Raw genomic sequence first — 20,342 nt, forward strand, 5'->3', positions numbered from 1 at the left:
AGTATTTATTAGGGATGTGAATTGTTTTTCAACGATTAAAATTATCGTCCGATAATGTTAATATCGTCTTAAATCGTTATAGAACACGATACAATAGAAATTCTAACGATTTATCGTTAAAAATCGTTAAATCGTGTTAGTGCGCACTAACGGGAGTTAGTGCGCACTAACTCCCCGTTAGTGCGCACTAACTCGATTTAGTGCGCACTAACTGAAAATGATACAAATAAACACTTTCCAGGTCACTGAAGGTCAGTTAGGAATGAATATGTGTTCCTATTGGCTGGCTGCCCTCTTATCTATTGATGTTACCAAGGTTACCACTGAGGTGATGGTTGGGGGGGATGGGAAATGGAACTGGAAACTAACGAACACCAACAGAAAATGAAACAAAGTGTTCACACTTCCCAGGTCAGTAAAGGTCACTTAGGAATGAATATGTATGTATGTATTCCTATTGGCTGGCTGTGCTCTTATCTATTGATGTTACCAAGGCTAACACTGAGGTAATGGTTGGGGGGATGTGAAATGGAAACAGTTGGAAGCTTGACAAAAAAAGTAATGTAATGATCAGCACTCACGTGACTAGAACTTGTTTGTTTATTATTTTTGTTAGCAGGCACCTGAAATGCTAGTGCATGTTGAATTTGCCAATCACTGTGCATTTTAGAAAGGTGGTCCTGGCTGGAACTGTACACAGTTCAAATATATGTAATTGATTGTTGGTAAGTGTATTTTTTAAGTAGCCACACTGGCACAAGTATGTTTACTTTTCCTCCTACTTAACTCACTAGCTCAGCTTTGTAAGAAGGGCTTCTCTGCTTGTGTGTTGTTTTTGTTTGGTGTGAGGAGAGCAGAAACATCAGATCTTTATTCAATCTACTACAGTCATCTCTTACAGTGCCCTATCCCTATTAATACCAGGAGTGTTGTGATCTTCCTGCACACAGTGCCCTAACCCTGATACCAGTCTGAGACAGCTCCCTCCCTGCATTACTAGTGAGAGGCTGGCTTCACAGACAGGGGGGAGCTGCCTGACCCTCACTCCTGACTTCCCCCATGTCCCAGCTAGTGAATGGGGTGTGGGGGAGGGGGGGGGGGGGAGGATGGTGAAGTCTGAGACAGCTCCCTCCCTGCATTACTAGTGAGAGGCTGGCTTCACAGACAGGGGGGAGCTGCCTGACCCTCACTCCTGACTTCCCCCATGTCCCAGCTAGTGAATGGTGTGTGGGTGAGGGGGGGGGGGGGGGAGGATGGTGAAGTCTGAGACAGCTCCCTCCCTGCATTACTAGTGAGAGGCTGGCTTCACAGACAGGGGGGAGCTGCCTGACCCTCACTCCTGACTTCCCCCATGTCCCAGCTAGTGAATGGTGTGTGGGTGAGGGGGGGGGGAGGAGGATGGTGAAGTCTGAGACAGCTCCCTCCCTGCATTACTAGTGAGAGGCTGGCTTCACAGACAGGGGGGAGCTGCCTGACCCTCACTCCTGACTTCCCCCATGTCCCAGCTAGTGAATGGTGTGTGGGTGAGTGGGGGGGGGAGGATGGTGAAGTCTGAGACAGCTCCCTCCCTGCATTACTAGTGAGAGGCTGGCTTCACAGACAGGGGGGAGCTGCCTGACCCTCACTCCTGACTTCCCCCATGTCCCAGCTAGTGAATGGTGTGTGGGTGAGGGGGGGGGGAGGATGGTGAAGTCTGAGACAGCTCCCTCCCTGCATTACTAGTGAGAGGCTGGCTTCACAGACAGGGGGGAGCTGCCTGACCCTCACTCCTGACTTCCCCCATGTCCCAGCTAGTGAATGGTGTGTGGGTGAGGGGGGGGGGGGGGGGGGGGAGGAGGATGGTGAAGTCTGAGACAGCTCCCTCCCTGCATTACTAGTGAGAGGCTGGCGTCACAGACAGGGGGGAGCTGCCTGACCCTCACTCAAGCAGAGAAGCCCTTCTTACAAAGCTGAGCTAGTGAGTTAAGTAGGAGGAAAAGTAAACATACTTGTGCCAGTGTGGCTACTTAAAAAATACACTTACCAACAATCAATTACATATATTTGAACTGTGTACAGTTCCAGCCAGGACCACCTTTCTAAAATGCACAGTGATTGGCAAATTCAACATGCACGTGTCTGCTAACAAAAATAATAAACAAAGAAGTTCTAGTCACATGAGTGCTGATCATCACATGTCAAGCTTCCAACTGTTTCCATTTCACATCCCCCCAACCATTACCTCAGTGGTAACCTTGGTAACATCAATAGATAAGAGCACAGCCAGCCAATAGGAATACATATTCATTCCTAAGTGACCTTTACTGACCTGGGAAGTGTGAACACTTTGTTTCATTTTCTGTTGGTGTTCATGAGTTTCCAGTTCCATTTCCCATCCCCCCAACCATCACCTCAGTGGTAACCTTGGTAACATCAATAGATAAGAGGGCTGCCAGCCAATAGGAACACACATTCATTCCTAACTGACCTTCAGTGACCTGGAAAGTGTCTATTTGTATCATTTTGAGTTAGTGCGCACTAACTCGAGTTAGTGCGCACTAACGGGGAGTTAGTGCGCACTAACGGGGAGTTAGTGCGCACTAACGGGGAGTTAGTGCGCACTAATCGGAAAAAACGATTTTTCAACGAAATAATCGTGCCAAACACGATTTTCTTCTCCTGCCACACGATTTCTATCGTTAAGACGATATGGAAAATGATTCACATCTCTAGTATTTATACTTCCATCTCTTGGCCATGTCCCCGAACTGTCCATGCCCCTGCCTGTACCACACCCATGCTCTGCCCCTTTTTGAAAACATTTGAGATGTGCACACAGCGGGAGATACACGCTTATCTGGTCAGCTTTTAAAATTCAGTCAACATGCGCCACCCCAAGTTGTGCACACATCCCCCAATTGATGTGTGCACCGGGCTTTTAAAATTCACCTTTATATGCTTACATTTAGCCACTTGTGTTCAGGGTGTCATGCATGTGAGCATCATCTGTCAGGTGTGTCCTAATAGAAAAAAGGTTGAGAGCCACTGTCCTAGACACTTTCAAAGAACCCCAGTGAACAGTGAAATGTTTGACCACCCAGCAACTGGTTATATTTTATGTACCACTTGGCTTTTTCACCAAGCCTTCCCAGACAAAGCTTCTCACCGCCTCCTGCCCATTCCTGCCTACCCGCACTCTACAGATGTAACCTTCATTGATCCAAAGAATTTTTTGCTGAATACTGTAATTATGTAATTTTATGCCTTCACTACTTTTTGTAAATATTCTTGTTCCATTAGTTTTATCACTCATTTATACTACACTGTTAAACTCGCCTCTGCCTTACTTACTCTTTCTATTTATTGGTTGTCCTGTTACCCCTTCCCCTGTTCATTGTAACTTTCCATTTCCATTACTTTCATTGTTATAATGTAAACCGATATGATGTGCATTTTAATGTCGGTATAGAAAAACTGTTAAATAAATAAATAAATACCATAGTAGGGATTACACAGTGGTCTGTTGTAGGTCTACACAGTTTTTTTGTTTTGTTTTAAAAACTGGCTTATGAAAAGATGAGGCCTTTAGAAGTTTTGTGAAATAGGCCTAGGGGACAATATTTGTTGAATATTAGGTTGTTTGTTATATGGATGTTGGGTTTTTAAATGGGTATGATTTTAGTTATATATTTTGAAGTGATTTATGTGTAGGTTATTTTGATCTATTATACTTTTATAAATCACCTTGGGTTGATCGTAGAAAAGGCAATATATAAATTGATGTTACAAATAAATGCATACATTTAGGGGCAGCTTTTAAAAGGGTTACGCGCATAAGTTACGCGCGTAACCCTTAAAAAAAAAAAAACCCTGCGCACGCCTAGCCTATTTTGCATAGGCTCGGCGGCACGCACAAGCCCCGGGACGAGCGTAAGTCCCGGGGCTTTGCTAGGGGGGGGCGTGTTGGGGGGCGGCGTGACTTTCGGGGCATTCCGGGGGGGTGTTCCATGGGGCTTGGTGCCGGCCCGGGGGTGTTCCGGGAGGCGTGGCCAAGGCCTCTGGACCAGCCCCCGGGTCGGGTGATGGTGCGCCAGTAGGCCATCGGCGCGCACGAGTTATGCCTGCCTCGAGCAGGCATAACTTTTGCGATAAAGGTGGGGAGGGGTTTAGATAGGGCTGGGGGGGTGGGTTAGGTAGGGGAAGGGAGGGGAAGGTGGGGGGAGGTGGAAGGAAAGTTCCCTCCGAGGCCGCTCCGATTTTGGAGCGACCTCGGAGGGAACGGACAGCGCGCACAGGACTCGGCGCAGGGCTCGGCGCGCGCAAGGTGCACAAATGTGCACCCCCTTGTGCGTGCTGACCCTGGATATCTATTGAAATCCGGCGAAATTTGGTTTGCACCTGGTGCGCGAACAAAAGTACGCGCTCGCGCTTTTTTTTAAAATGTACCCCTTAGTGTTATTATATTTAGGTTTTGTTATTTATTTAGGGGGCAATTTTTAAATTGTGCACAGAGGCTGAGTCAGAAAAATTATAGCACACAGACCTGCATGTGCTATTTTTTGCTGCTCCTTTTTCCAGGAAACTATACAGGCATACTTTTGAAACTTCAATAATACATGTGAACTATTAAAAGCCCTGCACCTGGGAATGCCTCTCCTATTGGTACATAAAGTAACGCACATACTTATGGAATGCAACAACAGGGTAGACAATTTTCAAAGACCCCATTTTGGCATGTAAAACACTCTGTTATGTGTGGAAATGGCTTTGAAAATTGCCCTCTTACTGATTTTATTTCTTGATGTATTAGTTTTGATTGTAATGTTTTATGTGCAGTTGATTCATAATGTTTTCATTAAGGTTGTTTATTGTACTTGTTACTGGAAAGGTATGTAAGAAATAAAAATGATCTGCTTATATTATGAAAGAAAGATTTTCTAGTTTTCTTTATTTTCTATTACTGATGGAGTTCCTAGGTCTCTGTCTTCTACCTCATTGTTAGACTGGTGTCCCTGACTGAATTAGCAATGACAGTGTCATCATCAGTATCCATAGCAGCGGCAGCAATAGACTGATCTTTCACTTTTTACCATCTGTTCCCCTAAACGTGGCTGTTTACCTGTCTGCACCTGCTGTGCCTACAACAAAACCTCACAGGTTTTGACAACATAGCGCTAGGACTGTCAGATTTATGACAAGTAGTTCCAGATTAGTAGGCAGAACAATTAATTGAGGGCAAGATCTGCTTTCTACTGTCTAGGTTGCAATGCTAGTGGTGACTCTTTTTGTCCCCTGCAGGGCCAGATAGTAAGATCCTGTTTCAATTTCCTAAGAGTGAAGTCATTATTAGCATAATAACCTTCTTTCTCCTATTCATTTTTTTACTTTTAATTGGCAAGAGGGACACATCTGCTGCCTGCAACAGTATAAGACTGTTACTCATAATGATCATGATGATGGTGGCTTGGAGAGCAGCACAGTCGGTAGAAAAGCACCTGCTGCCATATTAGTAGCTGTGGATATTCCAGATCCAGTTTTTATTTGCTGGACTCCAGAGCCATTTTTGGGGTTTTTTTTCATCTGTGATGCTGCAATTCATTTTGCCACTAGTAGTACTTATACAGCAGTAATGTTACTATCATCATGACAGTGTCTGACTGTTTCTGTGTTCGTTAGTACTCACTTTTCACCCACAACAACTTATAGAAAAACAGATTGTTTGGAATGATTTCTGACACTTATGTGGTACCACTTGTCTGGTATTGTGGAAGGCATTTGTCCAAAGGGATTCAGCCACCTAATCATGGCAATAAATGGCTAGACCTTTTATGTAAAAACTGCCCTGCCCTGCACAGAACACTCAAATCTAGCTTCCTAGTTCATTAAATGGCTAGATTTAGCCACTGTAAGGATATGATTCACTAAACATCTTTCTCATAAACTCAGAATGGGAGAAAAGTCTTAGAAAATCAGGCCCTAATTGTAGGTATTACCAGGGTCAGAACTTAGTCAAGAAGAAAACTAGATATCTACTGAATATTTCAGTAGACACGCATAGATTCCCCTGCATAAGCCCATATGCAGAAATAGCAAGGATTTTTCTAAGTGTTAGTAAATTTGCAAAGAGAAACTACCTGGCTAATTTCTCTTTCAAAAATTCACAATACCTTACACAGATACAAAAGTACCCACACTATTTTAATGCTAGGCAGCTTAATGAAAACTGTCCCCATAATATATATAAAATTTCTGCCCTCATATTATGTATGGTGTATGCACTAATATTAAATTTATGAATTAATCAGTGCATGCATAACATTAAATCACATTTTTCCTTCATTTATTATTTCAGGCTCTTAAATATATTAATCTTCTTAGTCTAGTTAATTCATGAAATGCAAGTATTTTTGCACCTTGTTAGGTTGATTGTGGTTGATCTGCCTACTCAGTGTATCTATATTAAAGTCGCCTGAGGCTGTGCCTTAGAAAACTGAATTAATTTCTGCAGAAGACATCTTTCAATTATGAATAACTTTCAGTCAACTATTATTGACCAATTAGTGCTTAATAAGTAAGAACATTTAAAATGGAGGGAATCTTTATGTGCAATTTTTGCAGCAAGTTGAGGGGTCTTGCTCATTGTTTTTTAATTATATCTTCCTTCACTGTTTTGTACCATCATAAATAAGTGAAAATTTAAAAGCAAAAAGAACAGAACAATACAGTATCGTACGTAATTGACATAAATGTGGGGATATTACTAATAAAGTTATATATAATTGGGGAGAAGGAGAGATACAATGCTTTACTCTCCTTCATATTGTTACGCTTGGGCTCCGGTCAGGAGTCATGAACACCACCCAGCAGGGTGGCTCCAGGTGGAGAGAGACAGGAAAGGCTATAAACAGTGTCTGGGTCCAGGCTGGGTCAGGGCAGGCAGCAAGTAGCAGTGTCTCGGTTCAGGCTGGGTCAGGGCAGGCGGCAAGTAGCAGTGTCTGGGTTCAGGCTGGGTCAGGGCAGGCGGCAAGTAGCAGTGTCTGGGTTCAGGCTGGGTCAGGGCAAGGCAGGTCAGAAGGCCCGTAGGCCACACACACACAGAAGGCCCGTAGGCCACACACAGTAAGCAAGGCAAGGCAGAGAAGGCCCGTAGGCCACACACACACAGAAGACCCGTAGGCCACACACCGTAAGAAGGGCAAGGCAGGTCAGAAGGCCCGTAGGCCACACACACACACACAGAAGGCCCGTAGGCCACACACCGAAAGCAGAGCAGGCAGGTCAGAAGGCCCGTAGGCCACACATACACACGGAAGGCCCGTAGGCCACACACCGTAGTCAGGGCAAGGCAGGTCAGCACCCACACACACACAGAAGGCCCGTAGGCCACACACCGTAAGCAGAGCAGGCAGGTCAGAAGGCCCGTAGGCCACACACACACACACAGAAGGCCCGTAGGCCACACACCATAAGCAGAGCAGGCAGGTCAGAAGGCCCGTAGGCCAGGTAAGAAAAAGCGAGGAAGAAGGCCCGAAGGCCGCGCAAGGCAAGGAAAGGCCCGAAGGCCGCGCAGGGCAAGGAAAGGCCCGAAGGCCACGCAGGGCAAGGAAAGGAAAGGCCCGAAGGCCGCGCAAGGCTAGAGCAGGGAGCCCAGGTGAGCTCGATGCCGAAGCACCAAGGGAATTGTCAGGCAGGGTTATAAGGGCCAACCCAGAACATAGAGTGGACAGGGGAGATGGCCTGGGCCTGTCAGGAGAGCCAGCACTAGAGGGACCCCTGGTGGTGAGGCGGTTGCACTGCAGCCAAAACTGTAACAGTACCCCCTCCGCAAGGCCTCCCCCTCCTCCTGGGTCCCATCTTAGCAGGGGGTACTCAAAAATGAAATCAGACCCCTCCGAGGGCAGCAACAGCTGGAGCAATTCAACAGGCTCAGATGGCTGAGTCAGAAAGTCTGTTAGTGGTACCGGTTTGAGCCCCTCCGGGGGTGGCAGCAGGACCGGTTTAGCAGGCTCGTCTCGGGGTAGTGCAGCAGGCTCGGGCCCCTCTCGGGATGAAACAGCAGGCTGGAACACCTCTCCGGGCATTGTAGCAGGTTCGGACCCCTCTCGGGGCGATGAAGCAGGCTCGAACACCTCTCCGGGCGTTGTAGCAGGTTCGGACCCCTCTCGGGGTGATGCAGCAGGCTTGGATCCCTCTCGGGGCGATGCAGCAGGCTTGGCCCCCTCTTGGGGTGATGCAGCAGGCTCGGCCCCCTCTTGGGGTGATGCAGCAGGCTCGGATCCCTCTTGGGGCGATGCAGCAGGCTCGGATCCCTCTTGGGGCGATGCAGCAGGCTTGGATCCTCCTCGGGGCGATGCAGCAGGCTTGGCCCCCTCTTGGGGCGATGCATCAGGCTTGGCCCCCTCTTGGGGTGATGCAGCAGGCTTGGCCCCCTCTTGGGGTGATGTAGCAGGCTCGGCCCCCTCTTGGGGTGATGCAGCAGGCTTGGATCCCTCTTGGGGCGATGTAGCAGGCTCGGACCCCTTTTGGGGCGATGCAGCAGGCTTGGACCCCTCTTGGGGCGATGCAGCAGGCTCGGCCCCCTCTTGGGGTGATGTAGCAGGCTCGGCCCCCTCTTGGGGCGATGCAGCAGGCTTGGATCCCTCTTGGGGCGATGCAGCAGGCTTGGCCCCCTCTTGGGGCGATGCAGCAGGCTTGGATCCCTCTTGGGGCGATGCAGCAGGCTTGGCCCCCTCTTGGGGCAATGCAGCAGGCTTGGATCCCTCTTGGGGCGATGCAGCAGGCTCGGCCCCCTCTTGGGGCGATGCAGCAGGCTTGGATCCTCCTCGGGGCGATGCAGCAGGCTTGGCCCCCTCTTGGGGTGATGCAGCAGGCTTGGCCCCCTCTTGGGGTGATGCAGCAGGCTTGGCCCCCTCTTGGGGCGATGCAGCAGGCTCGGCCCCCTCTTGGGGCGACGCAGCAGGCTCGGCCCCCTCTTGGGGTGATGAAACAGGCTCAGATGGCAGAGCAGCAAGGTTAGAAGCAGTGCACATAGAAGACACAGGTTGCACTGCTGTGGGCTTGATACCTCGAGCCAAACTCTGAGGCTCCTTATTTTGTTTCTGGAGGAGCAGTTTAGAGAAGGCACAGGCAGTTCTAGGACGTCTAGGGAATGTGCTCGTTAGTGTCTCAACAGCAGCTGTGGGAAGCAGAGCCCTGCTAGAGTTAATCAACTCTCTCCGTTTGAGAGAAACCTGTTCCTGAGGCTCTAGCACTGGTGTCACAGAAGCCTTCTTGGCCAGGTAAGTCCTGGGTTTTTCTATCCACAAACTGCCAGCTAAAATGTCTGTTTTAGTGGAGCCAGAAGCAGAATACCGGTTAGGAGAGCTGATTGTTTTTTCTAATTGAACAGCTGATCCTAAAGCAGAACAACGGGGGCAGGGTTTGCCTGGTGGTAACAGACACGGAAGACAGGAGCATTTCCACCATACTGGTTTAGGATTTAAACAATTTAAACATTCCTGATAGACTGAGACGTTCCTCTTATGACAACCACTGCATACCCAGTGTTCTTGGTCTGAGAGTTGACAGGCAAGACAGTTCTTGTAACTGGGATAATTCAAAGTCTGGCAACAAGCACAGACATAAAAACTTGGAGGCTGAGGCATAATGTGAGTAGAAGGAAAAAGAAAAAATTGGCTCACCGGTAGTACCAAGACCTATCTCTTCACCTGGAAATTTGGTGGCTTCGGCATACAGTTACGCTTGGGCTCCGGTCAGGAGTCGTGAACACCACCCAGCAGGGTGGCTCCAGGTGGAGAGAGACAGGAAAGGCTATAAACAGTGTCTGGGTCCAGGCTGTGTCAGGGCAGGCAGCAAGTAGCAGTGTCTCTGTTCAGGCTGGGTCAGGGCAGGCGGCAAGTAGCAGTGTCTGGGTTCAGGCTGGGTCAGGGCAGGCGGCAAGTAGCAGTGTCTGGGTTCAGGCTGGGTCAGGGCAAGGCAGGTCAGAAGGCCCGTAGGCCACACACATACAGAAGGCCCGTAGGCCACACACAGTAAGCAAGGCAAGGCAGAGAAGGCCCGTAGGCCACACACACACAGAAGACCCGTAGGCCACACACCGTAAGCAGGGCAAGGCAGGTCAGAAGGCCCGTAGGCCACACACACACACACAGAAGGCCCGTAGGCCACACACCGTAGTCAGGGCAAGGCAGGTCAGAAGGCCCGTAGGCCACCCACACACACACAGAAGGCCCGTAGGCCACACACCGTAAGCAGAGCAGGCAGGTCAGAAGGCCCGTAGGCCACACATACACACGGAAGGCCCGTAGGCCACACACCGTAGACAGAGCAAGGCAGGTCAGAAGGCCCGTAGGCCACACACACACACACAGAAGGCCCGTAGGCCACACACCGTAAGCAGAGCAGGCAGGTCAGAAGGCCCGTAGGCCAGGTAAGAAAAGCGAGGAAGAAGGCCCGAAGGCCGCGCAGGGCAAGGAAAGGCCCAAAGGCCGCGCAGGGCAAGGAAAGGCCCGAAGGCCGCGCAGGGCAAGGCAAGGCAAGGAAAGGCCCGAAGGCCGCGCAGGGCAAGGCAAGGAAAGGCCCGAAGGCCGCGCAAGGCTAGAGCAGGGAGCCCAGGTGAGCTCGATACCGAAGCACCGAGGGAACTGTCAGGCAGGGTTATAAGGGCCAACCCAGAACATAGAGTGGACAGGGGAGATGGCCTGGGCCTGTCAGGAGAGCCAGCACTAGAGGGACCCCTGGTGGTGAGGCGGTTGCACTGCAGCCAAAACTGTAACACATATATCCTTATTAGTGCGCTGAATCTTTTTTTTGTTATTGTATTTTTAATGCATAGAAAAATGCTGGATTGGGGATACTGGATATTGACTTTCTATACTCCACAGAACAGGCACAGCATGCATAGTGGCAGAGTTAGCTTTCCCCATGCTGTTTACTTCAGTCCTGTTCTGTACATGTAGCGGAGATCTGGGAGTTCATCCTCTCATCCATTTCAGTCTTTGGCCTTTCTGCTGAGTATGCTAACAATGGTGCCAGTGTGCTCAAAGTTTGATTGTAATGTTAGTGGTATTGACTCTAGTCAATTAAAAACTGGTTTGAGAAAATGAATCAGTTTCACATGGACTGCTGAACAACACATATTACCATCTGCAACAACTTGCAGATGGTAATATGTGTCAATCATTTTCAACCTATTCAACATTTAAAAAAAAGACCTATTTGTGAAAAACTGGTAAGTATGATCTCACAGTAATATAAAGCCTCTCATATCTAGTTACTTAATTTTGAAGCCACAGAAGGTTTACCTCAAAGGTTGATGTATAGGGTGAAATTATACTGTAGTGTTTTAAACAAACATTTGGAAAGCTAGATTTATTAATATCATAAAACATGGACTCCAAGTATAATACAGTACTGTCGGTTTGCTGGGTGGGTATATAGTTACTTTCTGACTTGTCTATACTTTCTTGTTTGTGTATAGCAGGGGATGAAGAGGAAGAGGAGCCTGGGGAGGAGCGCCTACCATCTTGCTTTGACTATGTCATGCATTTCCTGACCGTCTTCTGGAAAGTTCTGTTTGCGTGTGTACCCCCTACGGAATACTGGAATGGCTGGGCCTGTTTTGTCGTGTCCATCATAATCATAGGCATCCTTACAGCTATCATCGGAGATCTGGCCTCCCACTTTGGCTGCACGATAGGGCTTAAGGACTCAGTGACAGCCGTAGTGTTTGTAGCATTTGGCACCTCAGTACCAGGTAAGGGTAAATCCAGCTGTTGGACATAGCAGTGGCCTGGCACCATGAGTGCATCATTCCATAGCTTACCATACGGCAACAAGCACACAGTCTCCAGAAGGGAAGTGGGATTGAAAAAAAAAAAAACCAGTTTCTCTTCACTCCCCCAATCATGCAGTGTTCCTGACTATAGATTCCCGGCCTGTAAAATGTGTATATTCTCCAGCTGGTTTTCCACTCACATACAAACCCTGCCGTGGAAGGCGCACTCATCGGGCTAGAGGCTGTATGGAGTTAGGGATATAGCTAGGTAATACTAGTAATATTAAATGAATTTATTCAAGGTGTTTATAACCTACCTATAATAATTCCTAAGGAAAATAATCAATGTACACACATAAATACGCAATATTACCATTTTAACACTTTCAAGTAGATTTAGCAGGATATTCGGCAGCATTTTTAATTGGATAAGGGGCATTGAATATCCAGATAAAGGTAACCAGGTAAATGTACCCACTTACCTTTAGCCACACTGCAGTTTTTAAGTATTGATCCCCAGTATTTATACTGATTTTTGTTGGAGGGGGGAGGGTTGGACTAGCTTTGGTCATCCAGTTCAGTCAGAACCAGCCTCTGCTGTGGATACAGTGCCATGAGGTTTCATACACAGCTACCTGGAGTTTTTCTCCATTTCAATTCCTCTCCTCCTTCCCGTCTAGCCCAGCCATCAAGGTGAGGGTCCTCAGCCAGGATCCACAGATCCTGGCTCCCTTCAGAACTTGGTACATGTGCACCCTGAATCTGGGCACAAGGAAGGCAGTTATGAAAGGATTTTACCCCGGTATTTAAGCAGTCACCCTGATGAAATTGGAGTTTGAACATTGCCCTTCCCCTCTATGGGTAGAAATCCCTGCACTGTTTCGCAGTACTTACCCATGCTGGGAGAGGGATGCACCTGGGAGCAGAAGGAGGGTGGAGCTGGCAGAAAACTCGCAGGGATTTCATGGTGAAATCCTCACACATTGATTTAGGGTGCAGACTTTTCACCTGCTGGAAACCTTCAGTGCCAGCGGTACAAAGTCTGCTTGCACTGAAGCACCTGTGGCACTGGCTAGCCCCATATTTTCAAAAGGAAACTCTATAGGGCGTAAACTACACGCAGACCTACAGCCTTCTGGGCCAATTGATTATCACCCCTATAGTGGGCAATTTTCCAAGGTCTTCTGTGCAGGTAAGAAAACCGATTATCTTTAAGTGTATTTTCAGTTGAACCTAACCAGCTCTATTTTTATTTGAAAATTATCCTAAATCCAGTTCAAGGTAATTTAGGATTGATAAAGTCACTTTGCCCTCCATTGTCTCAGGTACAAACTTAGGGCCAAATTCATTAAGGCTTTTCTCCCATTTTGTGTCTATGGGAAAAACCCTTAGGGGTAGATTTTAAAAGCAGCGTGCACTACCCAGCGCACCCACATGTATGCCGCGCACATGTTATAAAATCCGGGGTCGGCGCACGCAAGAGGGTGCACAATTGTGTACCTTGTGCTCACCGAGCCCGCTCCAAGCCGCACTGCCTTCTCCCGTTCCCTCCCAGGCCGCTCCGAAATCGGAGCGGCCTCGGAGGGATCTTCCCTACCCCCCCCCCCACCCCACCTTTCCTTTCCCTACCTCCCCCGCCCTTTCCCCCTACCTTTTTTTTCTTCTTTCTTTTATCTAGAAACTTACTTCAGCCCTGGGGTTGAAATAAGTTGCGCGCGCTGGCCAACTGCCTGCGCGTGATCCCTGGCATAGCAGCAAATATGGCCGCTGTGCCGGGAGCCTGACCCCGCCCCCGGACCGCCATGCCCCACCCCTCCCCGCCCCTTTTTTCAAGCCCCGGGACTTACACGCGTCGCCGGGCCTTTTTAAAATAGGCCCCGGCACGCGTAACCCTTTTAAAATCCGGCCCTAAGTAAATCAGGCCCTTAGATTGTAGGTCCTCTGGGGATAGGGATAGGGAAATTACTAGAGTACCTGAATGTAATCTGCTTCGAAGTACCAAAAAGCAGAAAATAAATAAATAAGGAGGTCCCTCAGAGGGAGGCTCTGTGATAGCAGATTCTTTATGGGGGAAATAGAGAGAGGAAATTCCTGTTACCAGTTTTGTGAGGGGAATTAACTGTAAGGGTGGTAACAATGCTAAATTATACAATCAGATCTGCAAATGAAAGCAAATAATTCTTGGAGACCAGAAAGTCACCAAATATTTTATTATAAGGGCTACAAATGCTATAAATGAAAGCACTAATCAGATTATAGCATTTTAGAAATGTAGATATTTTGCATTCACTAGGCATTGTTAGAGAGGGAATATATAAACAGAAAGCTAGTCTGCTACGTATCATTCTTGTAAGCAATAGTTTAGGGCAGAGGTTCCCAAACCTGTTCCGGAGGAACCCCAACCAGTCGGGTTTTCAGGATATGCATAGTGAATATTCATGAAATAAAATTTTCATGCTACAGAGATTGTGCAGTCAAATTTACCTCATGCATATCCTGAAAACCCGACTGGCTAAGGGTCCTCCAGAATAGGCTTGGGAAGCACTGCTTTAGGGCTTATTAGTAGTCAGCCAAGATGCTGCTTGTAGATCCGGCGGACGGGGAGGTCAGGTGATCAGTCTGCAGCCATATTTGCAGGGGCGGATTGGCCTATCAGGAGATCGAGCATCCCCCGGAGGGCCGGTCGCGCTAGTCACTTGGTCTGCCGAGCGCGACCGTGACAGAGCCGCGCTCGGCAGACCACGAGGTATCTCCTGGGCGGTGAATCCCCGGGCCGGTCTTCATTGGGAATCCGCCACTGCATATTTGCTTCATGATAGTGATGAAGGCTCCTCCGAGGTTCCTCTGTCTTTTTTCATTGTCATATATTTTCTCAGCAGTGTCTTTCTAACAGTCACGGGTGATGTCATTCCTGTCAATCATGGGTCACCCTGCATGCACTCTGGGTAGAGTCACTGCAATTTTCAACCCAGGACGTGTATTGGCTGTGCGAAGAGATGTTTCCCATTGTTTTGGTAAAACAGGAGTGCGCCCTAGCAATGTCTGCATGCACATAGGAGCTATAGACAGTTCTCAGCAGTTTCAGCAAATATGTTGATTATGGATTTTTTTCACCAACATCACCACTTTGTAGTATTCCATCTTGGTTCACAGAAGTTAGCATAAGTTGTTTTTAGCCTATAGACCTGAACTTGGAGTCTTATCCCTTGTATTACATACAAAATGTAAAACGTAACTGTTGCAAAGCCAAGATACCTGCAACACCCCCTGCTATCCAGCCCTTTCACTTTGCATTGATTAGCAAGGGTATTTCATGAAGTATTGTGCACATACAAAATGTAATATCTGGTCTGAAACAGGTGTTAGATTTAGTGCATAAATGTTAATGAATTGGGGGACTATCTTAACATGCACATTATTTATTTATTTATTTATTTATTTATTTAAAAACTTTTCTATACCGTTGCTAAGTTAAATACCATCGCAACGGTTTACATGTAGGCACATATTTAATGTAGGTAAAAGTGTACTATAGTACATTCTAACAGGTGCCGTCAAAGGTTCGGTTACAATATATCATTAAACATAGACATTAGTGAAGTAGTTCCTGACCAATTGTACCAACGTACTTACACCGGTAGTTTGTCACATCTAGTATTATCGTTATGCTTAATTGTGGTGTGGAGTTCGTAGACTAATCTACTGTATAGTCCTCGGACTGTGTGTCGGTGCCTTTCTGTCTTTTCCTGAATAATTTCTCTCTATTTTCCTGTCTCTTTATAAAATGCTTGTTTAAAAAGCCATGTTTTTAAACTTTTCTTAAATGTCTTGAGATCACTTTGTAGTCTGATCTCTGGAGGTATTGTGTTCCAGATTATGGGTCCTGCAAGTGATAGGGCTCTTTCTCTCACTTGTGTCAGCCTTGCTGTTTTAACTGATGGGATGGTTAGGAGTGCTTTATTTGCTGATCGGAGGGTTCTGTGTGGAATGTGTACCCGTAATGCTGTGTTTAGCCAATCTGCTTTCTCATCATAAATTAGTTTGTGAATGATACATAGGGTTTTGGATTTAATTCTATGTTCATTGGTAGCCAATGTAACTCTGCTAGGGTTTCGGTTATATGGTCCCTCCTTCTTTTTCCGGTTAGTATTCTAGCTGCTGTGTTTTGAAGTATTTGCAGTGGTCTTAATGTTGTATTAGGTAGTCCTAACATAAGGGCATTGCAGTAATCTGTGCTGGAGAAAATTAGTGCCTGTAGTATTGTTCGGAAGTCATTTTGAGTTAGTAGCGGTTTAAGTTTTCTGAGGACCATGAGTTTTGCATAACCTTCCTTTACTTTTAGTGATATGTGTTGTTTCAGATTGATTTCAGGGTCCATTATTATTCCCAGGTTACGTACTTTTCCCGCTAGTTCTATTTTCTGTTTGTCTTTGAGTATTATTGAGCTTTGACTGATTTCAGAATTTTTTCGTTCTAAGTGTAGAAATTCTGTCTTATCAATATTAATTACAAGTTCCATTTGTGTCAATAGTTGTTTTATGATGCTTAGGTACATGTTGGCTAGGTTTAATGTTTTCTCTAGAGTGTCCTCTATGGGTAGAATTAGTTGAATATCGTCGGCGTAAATGTAGTGTATAATTCCTAGCCCTGCAAGTAAGTGGCATAATGGCAGCATGTATATGTTAAAAAGGGTCGCAGATAGGGCTGATCCCTGTGGAACTCCTGTTTTGAGATTAATTTTTTCTGACAATGTATTGTTGATCTGAACTTGGAAAAACCTGTTTTTTAGGTATGAATTGAATCATTTTAGTGTTAGGCCATGTAATCCGATTTCTTCCAGTCTATTTAGTAGTATTTTATGGTTTACTGTGTCAAAGGCTGCCGATAGGTCAAGCATTAGTAGAATATAGTGTTTACCACTATCAAAGCCTCTTAGAATGTTATCTGTTAGAGAGAGGAGTAAAGTCTCAGTGCTGTAGTGTTTTCGAAAGCCGTGTTGAGATGGATACAGTATGTTATTGTTATCCAGGTGTTCAGCTAGTTGTTTCTGTACCGTTTTTTCAATTAGTTTGGCTACTAAAGGAAGATTTGATACTGGTCTGTAGTTGTTTAGGATAAGTGGATCACTGTTTTTTTTTCTTAATTATAGGTTTTATTATTGCTCCTTTCAGAATATCTGGCATTGTTCCTTCTGTTAGAGATAGGTTTATGATTTTAGTCAGAGTTTGGGCTACTATGTTAGCTGATTTCTTCAGTTCAATTGTAGGTATTGTGTCAATTATGTGTGGGGCAGGGTTTACATTTTTTAGCATATTTTCCACTTCCATTTCAGATATCTCAGTGAAAGAGCTCCATGGGTTGACGTCCCTTTTTTGCATTTTATTTTCTTGGTTGGCAGTGTTTGGAAGTTTTTCTCTTAGTTTAGTAATTTTGTCACTGAAAAATTTGGCGATTTCATTACATTTTGTTTCTGGTAGGTTTTGTGGTGATTCTTGTTTGTCACTGGTTAGGTTTGAAACTATTGAAAATAGTGTTCTTGGATTATGTGCAAATTTTTCAATTTTATTGCTGAAATATTCTCTCTTAACATTAAGTGTTAGCTGTTTGTAGAAAGCTAGATGCTTTGGGTCTGATTTTAAAAAGCATTTACATGCGTAAAACTGGGTTTTACGCATGTAAATGCACTTTACTCGAGTAAGTGGGCTTTTGAAAATTGCTCCAATATATGCCATTGAATCGTCCATAGGATTTATTCGCATAAGTGCACTTTACGTGAGTAAATGGCTTTTGAAAATTGCTACAATAGTAGTTACATTTATGCACGTAACTCCTTTGAAAATTACCCCCTTTCTGTATTTAGTACATAATATACTATTTTTAGCATGCACAAAGTGACCCTTACTATGTGCATTGCAAGCTTTATTGTCCTAAGCCCCAAGGTGTCACCATTGTGATACCTTGGAGCTGGGGACCCTGCCCTCCTCACTTCCACAGGGTCCCCAGCTCCATCCCACGCAAGGATGGGAAGCTAAGATTGGGAATTCCAGGGTTTCCATATGACAGTCTGCAGCACTGCCACTGAACCATCTATTATTTCGAATTCAAGTTAGCAAGTCCAACTTTGTTCAGGACAAATTGCATTCCTTCGACTTAAATCTTTATTCTGAAGAACTTCTAGTCATAAGTGATGCACGGAGGTTCGTGAGGTGCTCAGTCAGGACTGCTCAGTAAATTACAGTGGTAGAATTTAATCCCAGGCTTGCAGGTTATACAACACTTTGCTCTATTAGGCTGAACTGTCCAACACTGTTGTTTTCTATAGTTCACAGCCACAGCTGAGGAAATAGTGTTGTCCAGGTCCAGCCAACTATGCCCAGGTTATGGAACTATATAAGGCAGCAAGAAAACCAAGTAGTGCCAGGTCAATAGTTATCATTCCAGCTAGTAAACACTTACATTCGCAATATTTTAAGTTCTGCATGGCTAAAGCAACTTGTCCTACCTTCAGTCCTTGCATCCCTTCAGGGCTGGTGCAAGAGTGTACAGCGCCCTAGGCAAACCTTCAGTCACGCATCCCTCTCTCCCAGCTTACCTACCGGGGACAGCTCAAGCGCCGCACTCCCTCCTGCCGGTGGCAGTGGCTCCAGCACAGCGCTCCCTCCTTGGGCAGCATTGGCTCTGGCACCGCACTCCTCTGGGGCTCGCACTGGTGGGATTTTCCCACGCCAAAACCTTTGGCGCTTTAGGCAACTGCCTGGTTTGCGTAACGGAAGCACCAGCCCTGCACGCCTTCTACCATCTCCACCCCAACCCCTCATGCATACACATACAGTTTTACTTCTAAGTTTAATTTTATAAAAGGTAGAACAAAGGTCAGACTGTATATCTAAGGGCGTGTTTTGCCAAGCTCTAATTCATCGCTGATGGCCCTGTAAATCTCATTTGTGGTTCCACCACTTGAAAGAAATGCCTGAGTCATGAAATAAAAGTTTTGAGGGCCTGTGCAATAAAACGCGTGGTAAAAAAAAATATTTACTGTGCAAGTCAGTAAAAAATGTAGTGTGCCTAATAAAATGCTCTGTAACGGGCTATGCAAAGAGTTTTATCTCATGCATAGTAAATTTCTGGCACACTAGTCTGGCCACGGCAGTAACATACACAGTAATCGAAAAACCCTCTGCTAGCTACATGCTGAAATCCCACATGCTAACCTGCCTTTTCACTTTGAGCCATTTAACTCCAGGGATTCTCTCTCCTTCCAAAGACCAGCAAAAGAAAATGCTCCCTTCCCCCAAGCCTTCCCTTCTTCCTGAGTGCCATCTAACCACCTCCACCCCCTGAGGACTCTCTCCATTATATAGAAGACGATCCTTCCTCCTCTCCCCAGAGTAATCCCCTGTAGCATAGGAGCCAATTCCTCTTCCCCACCCTACATACATAGAAACCAACCCCTTTAGGATGCATCCCTCCTATAAGCCCCCCACGCACCCCACCAAAGGCATGTCCTTTACCGTTTCAGAGGGGTGGGATCTCCATGGGCAGGACAGACGTCAGAGCCCACCTGCTCACACTGCTGCTGGCCGTCAAAATGATTCCACTTGGAGGGGCAACTCATATATGGTGAAGTTCCTCTTAACAGCATTATTCCATCTCCCTCCTGCCCTTCCAGAGGGATGGGATGCCTCCAAGTAGGGGAGGTTAGCTCCCATGCAGGGGATGTCTTCTTGGGGAGGAGAGGAATTGGTTCCTGTGTGCCAGAGGATTTCTCTCGGGGAGGAGAATTGCATGCTGTGAATAGGGGAGGGGAGAGATGGTCGCAGTACATGGAACGGTGACTTTGAGGCGTAGAGGGACGCACTTTCTTTTTCCCAGGATTCGGGGTGTGAGGAAATCCGCCAATCTAGTCCAAAGTGAAAGGGCTGGTTAGCTCAGAGGATCTGGTAAAAATGTAATGCCTGGTCCGAGGTAAGTGTTGCATTTTAGTCTTATCAAGCCCACAGAAAACAGCAGGTGTGGAGGGCATACCACACTATTGCCATAGACCAGGTAAAACCTTATTGCATATGGCAATTTTTGTTGTTTGCACAGTAATGTGATAAAGGGCTATCTGAACATGCATGCTAAGGCCTTGCTGCATAGATAGCACTCTATTTGTATCATGCACAAAAGACTCTCAGCATGCACATTAAATTTTATTGCATACGTCCCCCTAATCCACCTTCCTTTATTGTGTTTTCACAACATATTTCATGCAATCACTCATATTATTTATGGCATCAATCTGCAAAATTCCTGAACAGCACAAATGGCCAAATATTTGGAGATATTCAGCCTGTGGCATTCTTCTTGTAGTACAAAAAAAAAAAGAAAGAGATTCAGTCTGGATCAGGGAATGTTTCTATACAACTTGTGGAAATTTACTCCTGTGAATGTTTAGCAAAGCTTCCCTCCACCCTTGAATTTCACATAATAAAGGCCTAAATATTTCTAACTTAGCAATATTTCATACAATTCAAAAGTATCACTAGTCTCTGTTGCCAAGACTTGACTAGACTAAGCTTGATAAAGTTTGCAGTTACTTTTGTGA

The 20,342-nt window shown here is 46.2% G+C and overlaps 1 protein-coding gene across 15 annotated transcripts in view; it reads left to right on the top strand.

Moving 5' to 3' along the window:
* SLC8A3 (solute carrier family 8 member A3) overlaps positions 1-20,342 on the top strand; it is a 476,729-nt gene that overhangs the window by 451,171 nt on the left and 5,216 nt on the right. For 13 of the 15 annotated variants that reach the window (XM_029598768.1, XM_029598769.1, XM_029598773.1 and 10 more), the window contains one exon: positions 11,459-11,734. In XM_029598768.1, coding sequence (XP_029454628.1) covers positions 11,459-11,734 — 276 coding nt within the window. The remainder of the gene's footprint in view (positions 1-11,458; positions 11,735-20,342) is intronic. The other 2 variants (XM_029598770.1, XM_029598772.1) reach the window with 1 other exon arrangement.

The sequence above is a fragment of the Rhinatrema bivittatum genome, chromosome 4, assembly GCF_901001135.1.
Source record: "Rhinatrema bivittatum chromosome 4, aRhiBiv1.1, whole genome shotgun sequence".
In the NCBI taxonomy this organism is placed as follows: domain Eukaryota; kingdom Metazoa; phylum Chordata; class Amphibia; order Gymnophiona; family Rhinatrematidae; genus Rhinatrema; species Rhinatrema bivittatum.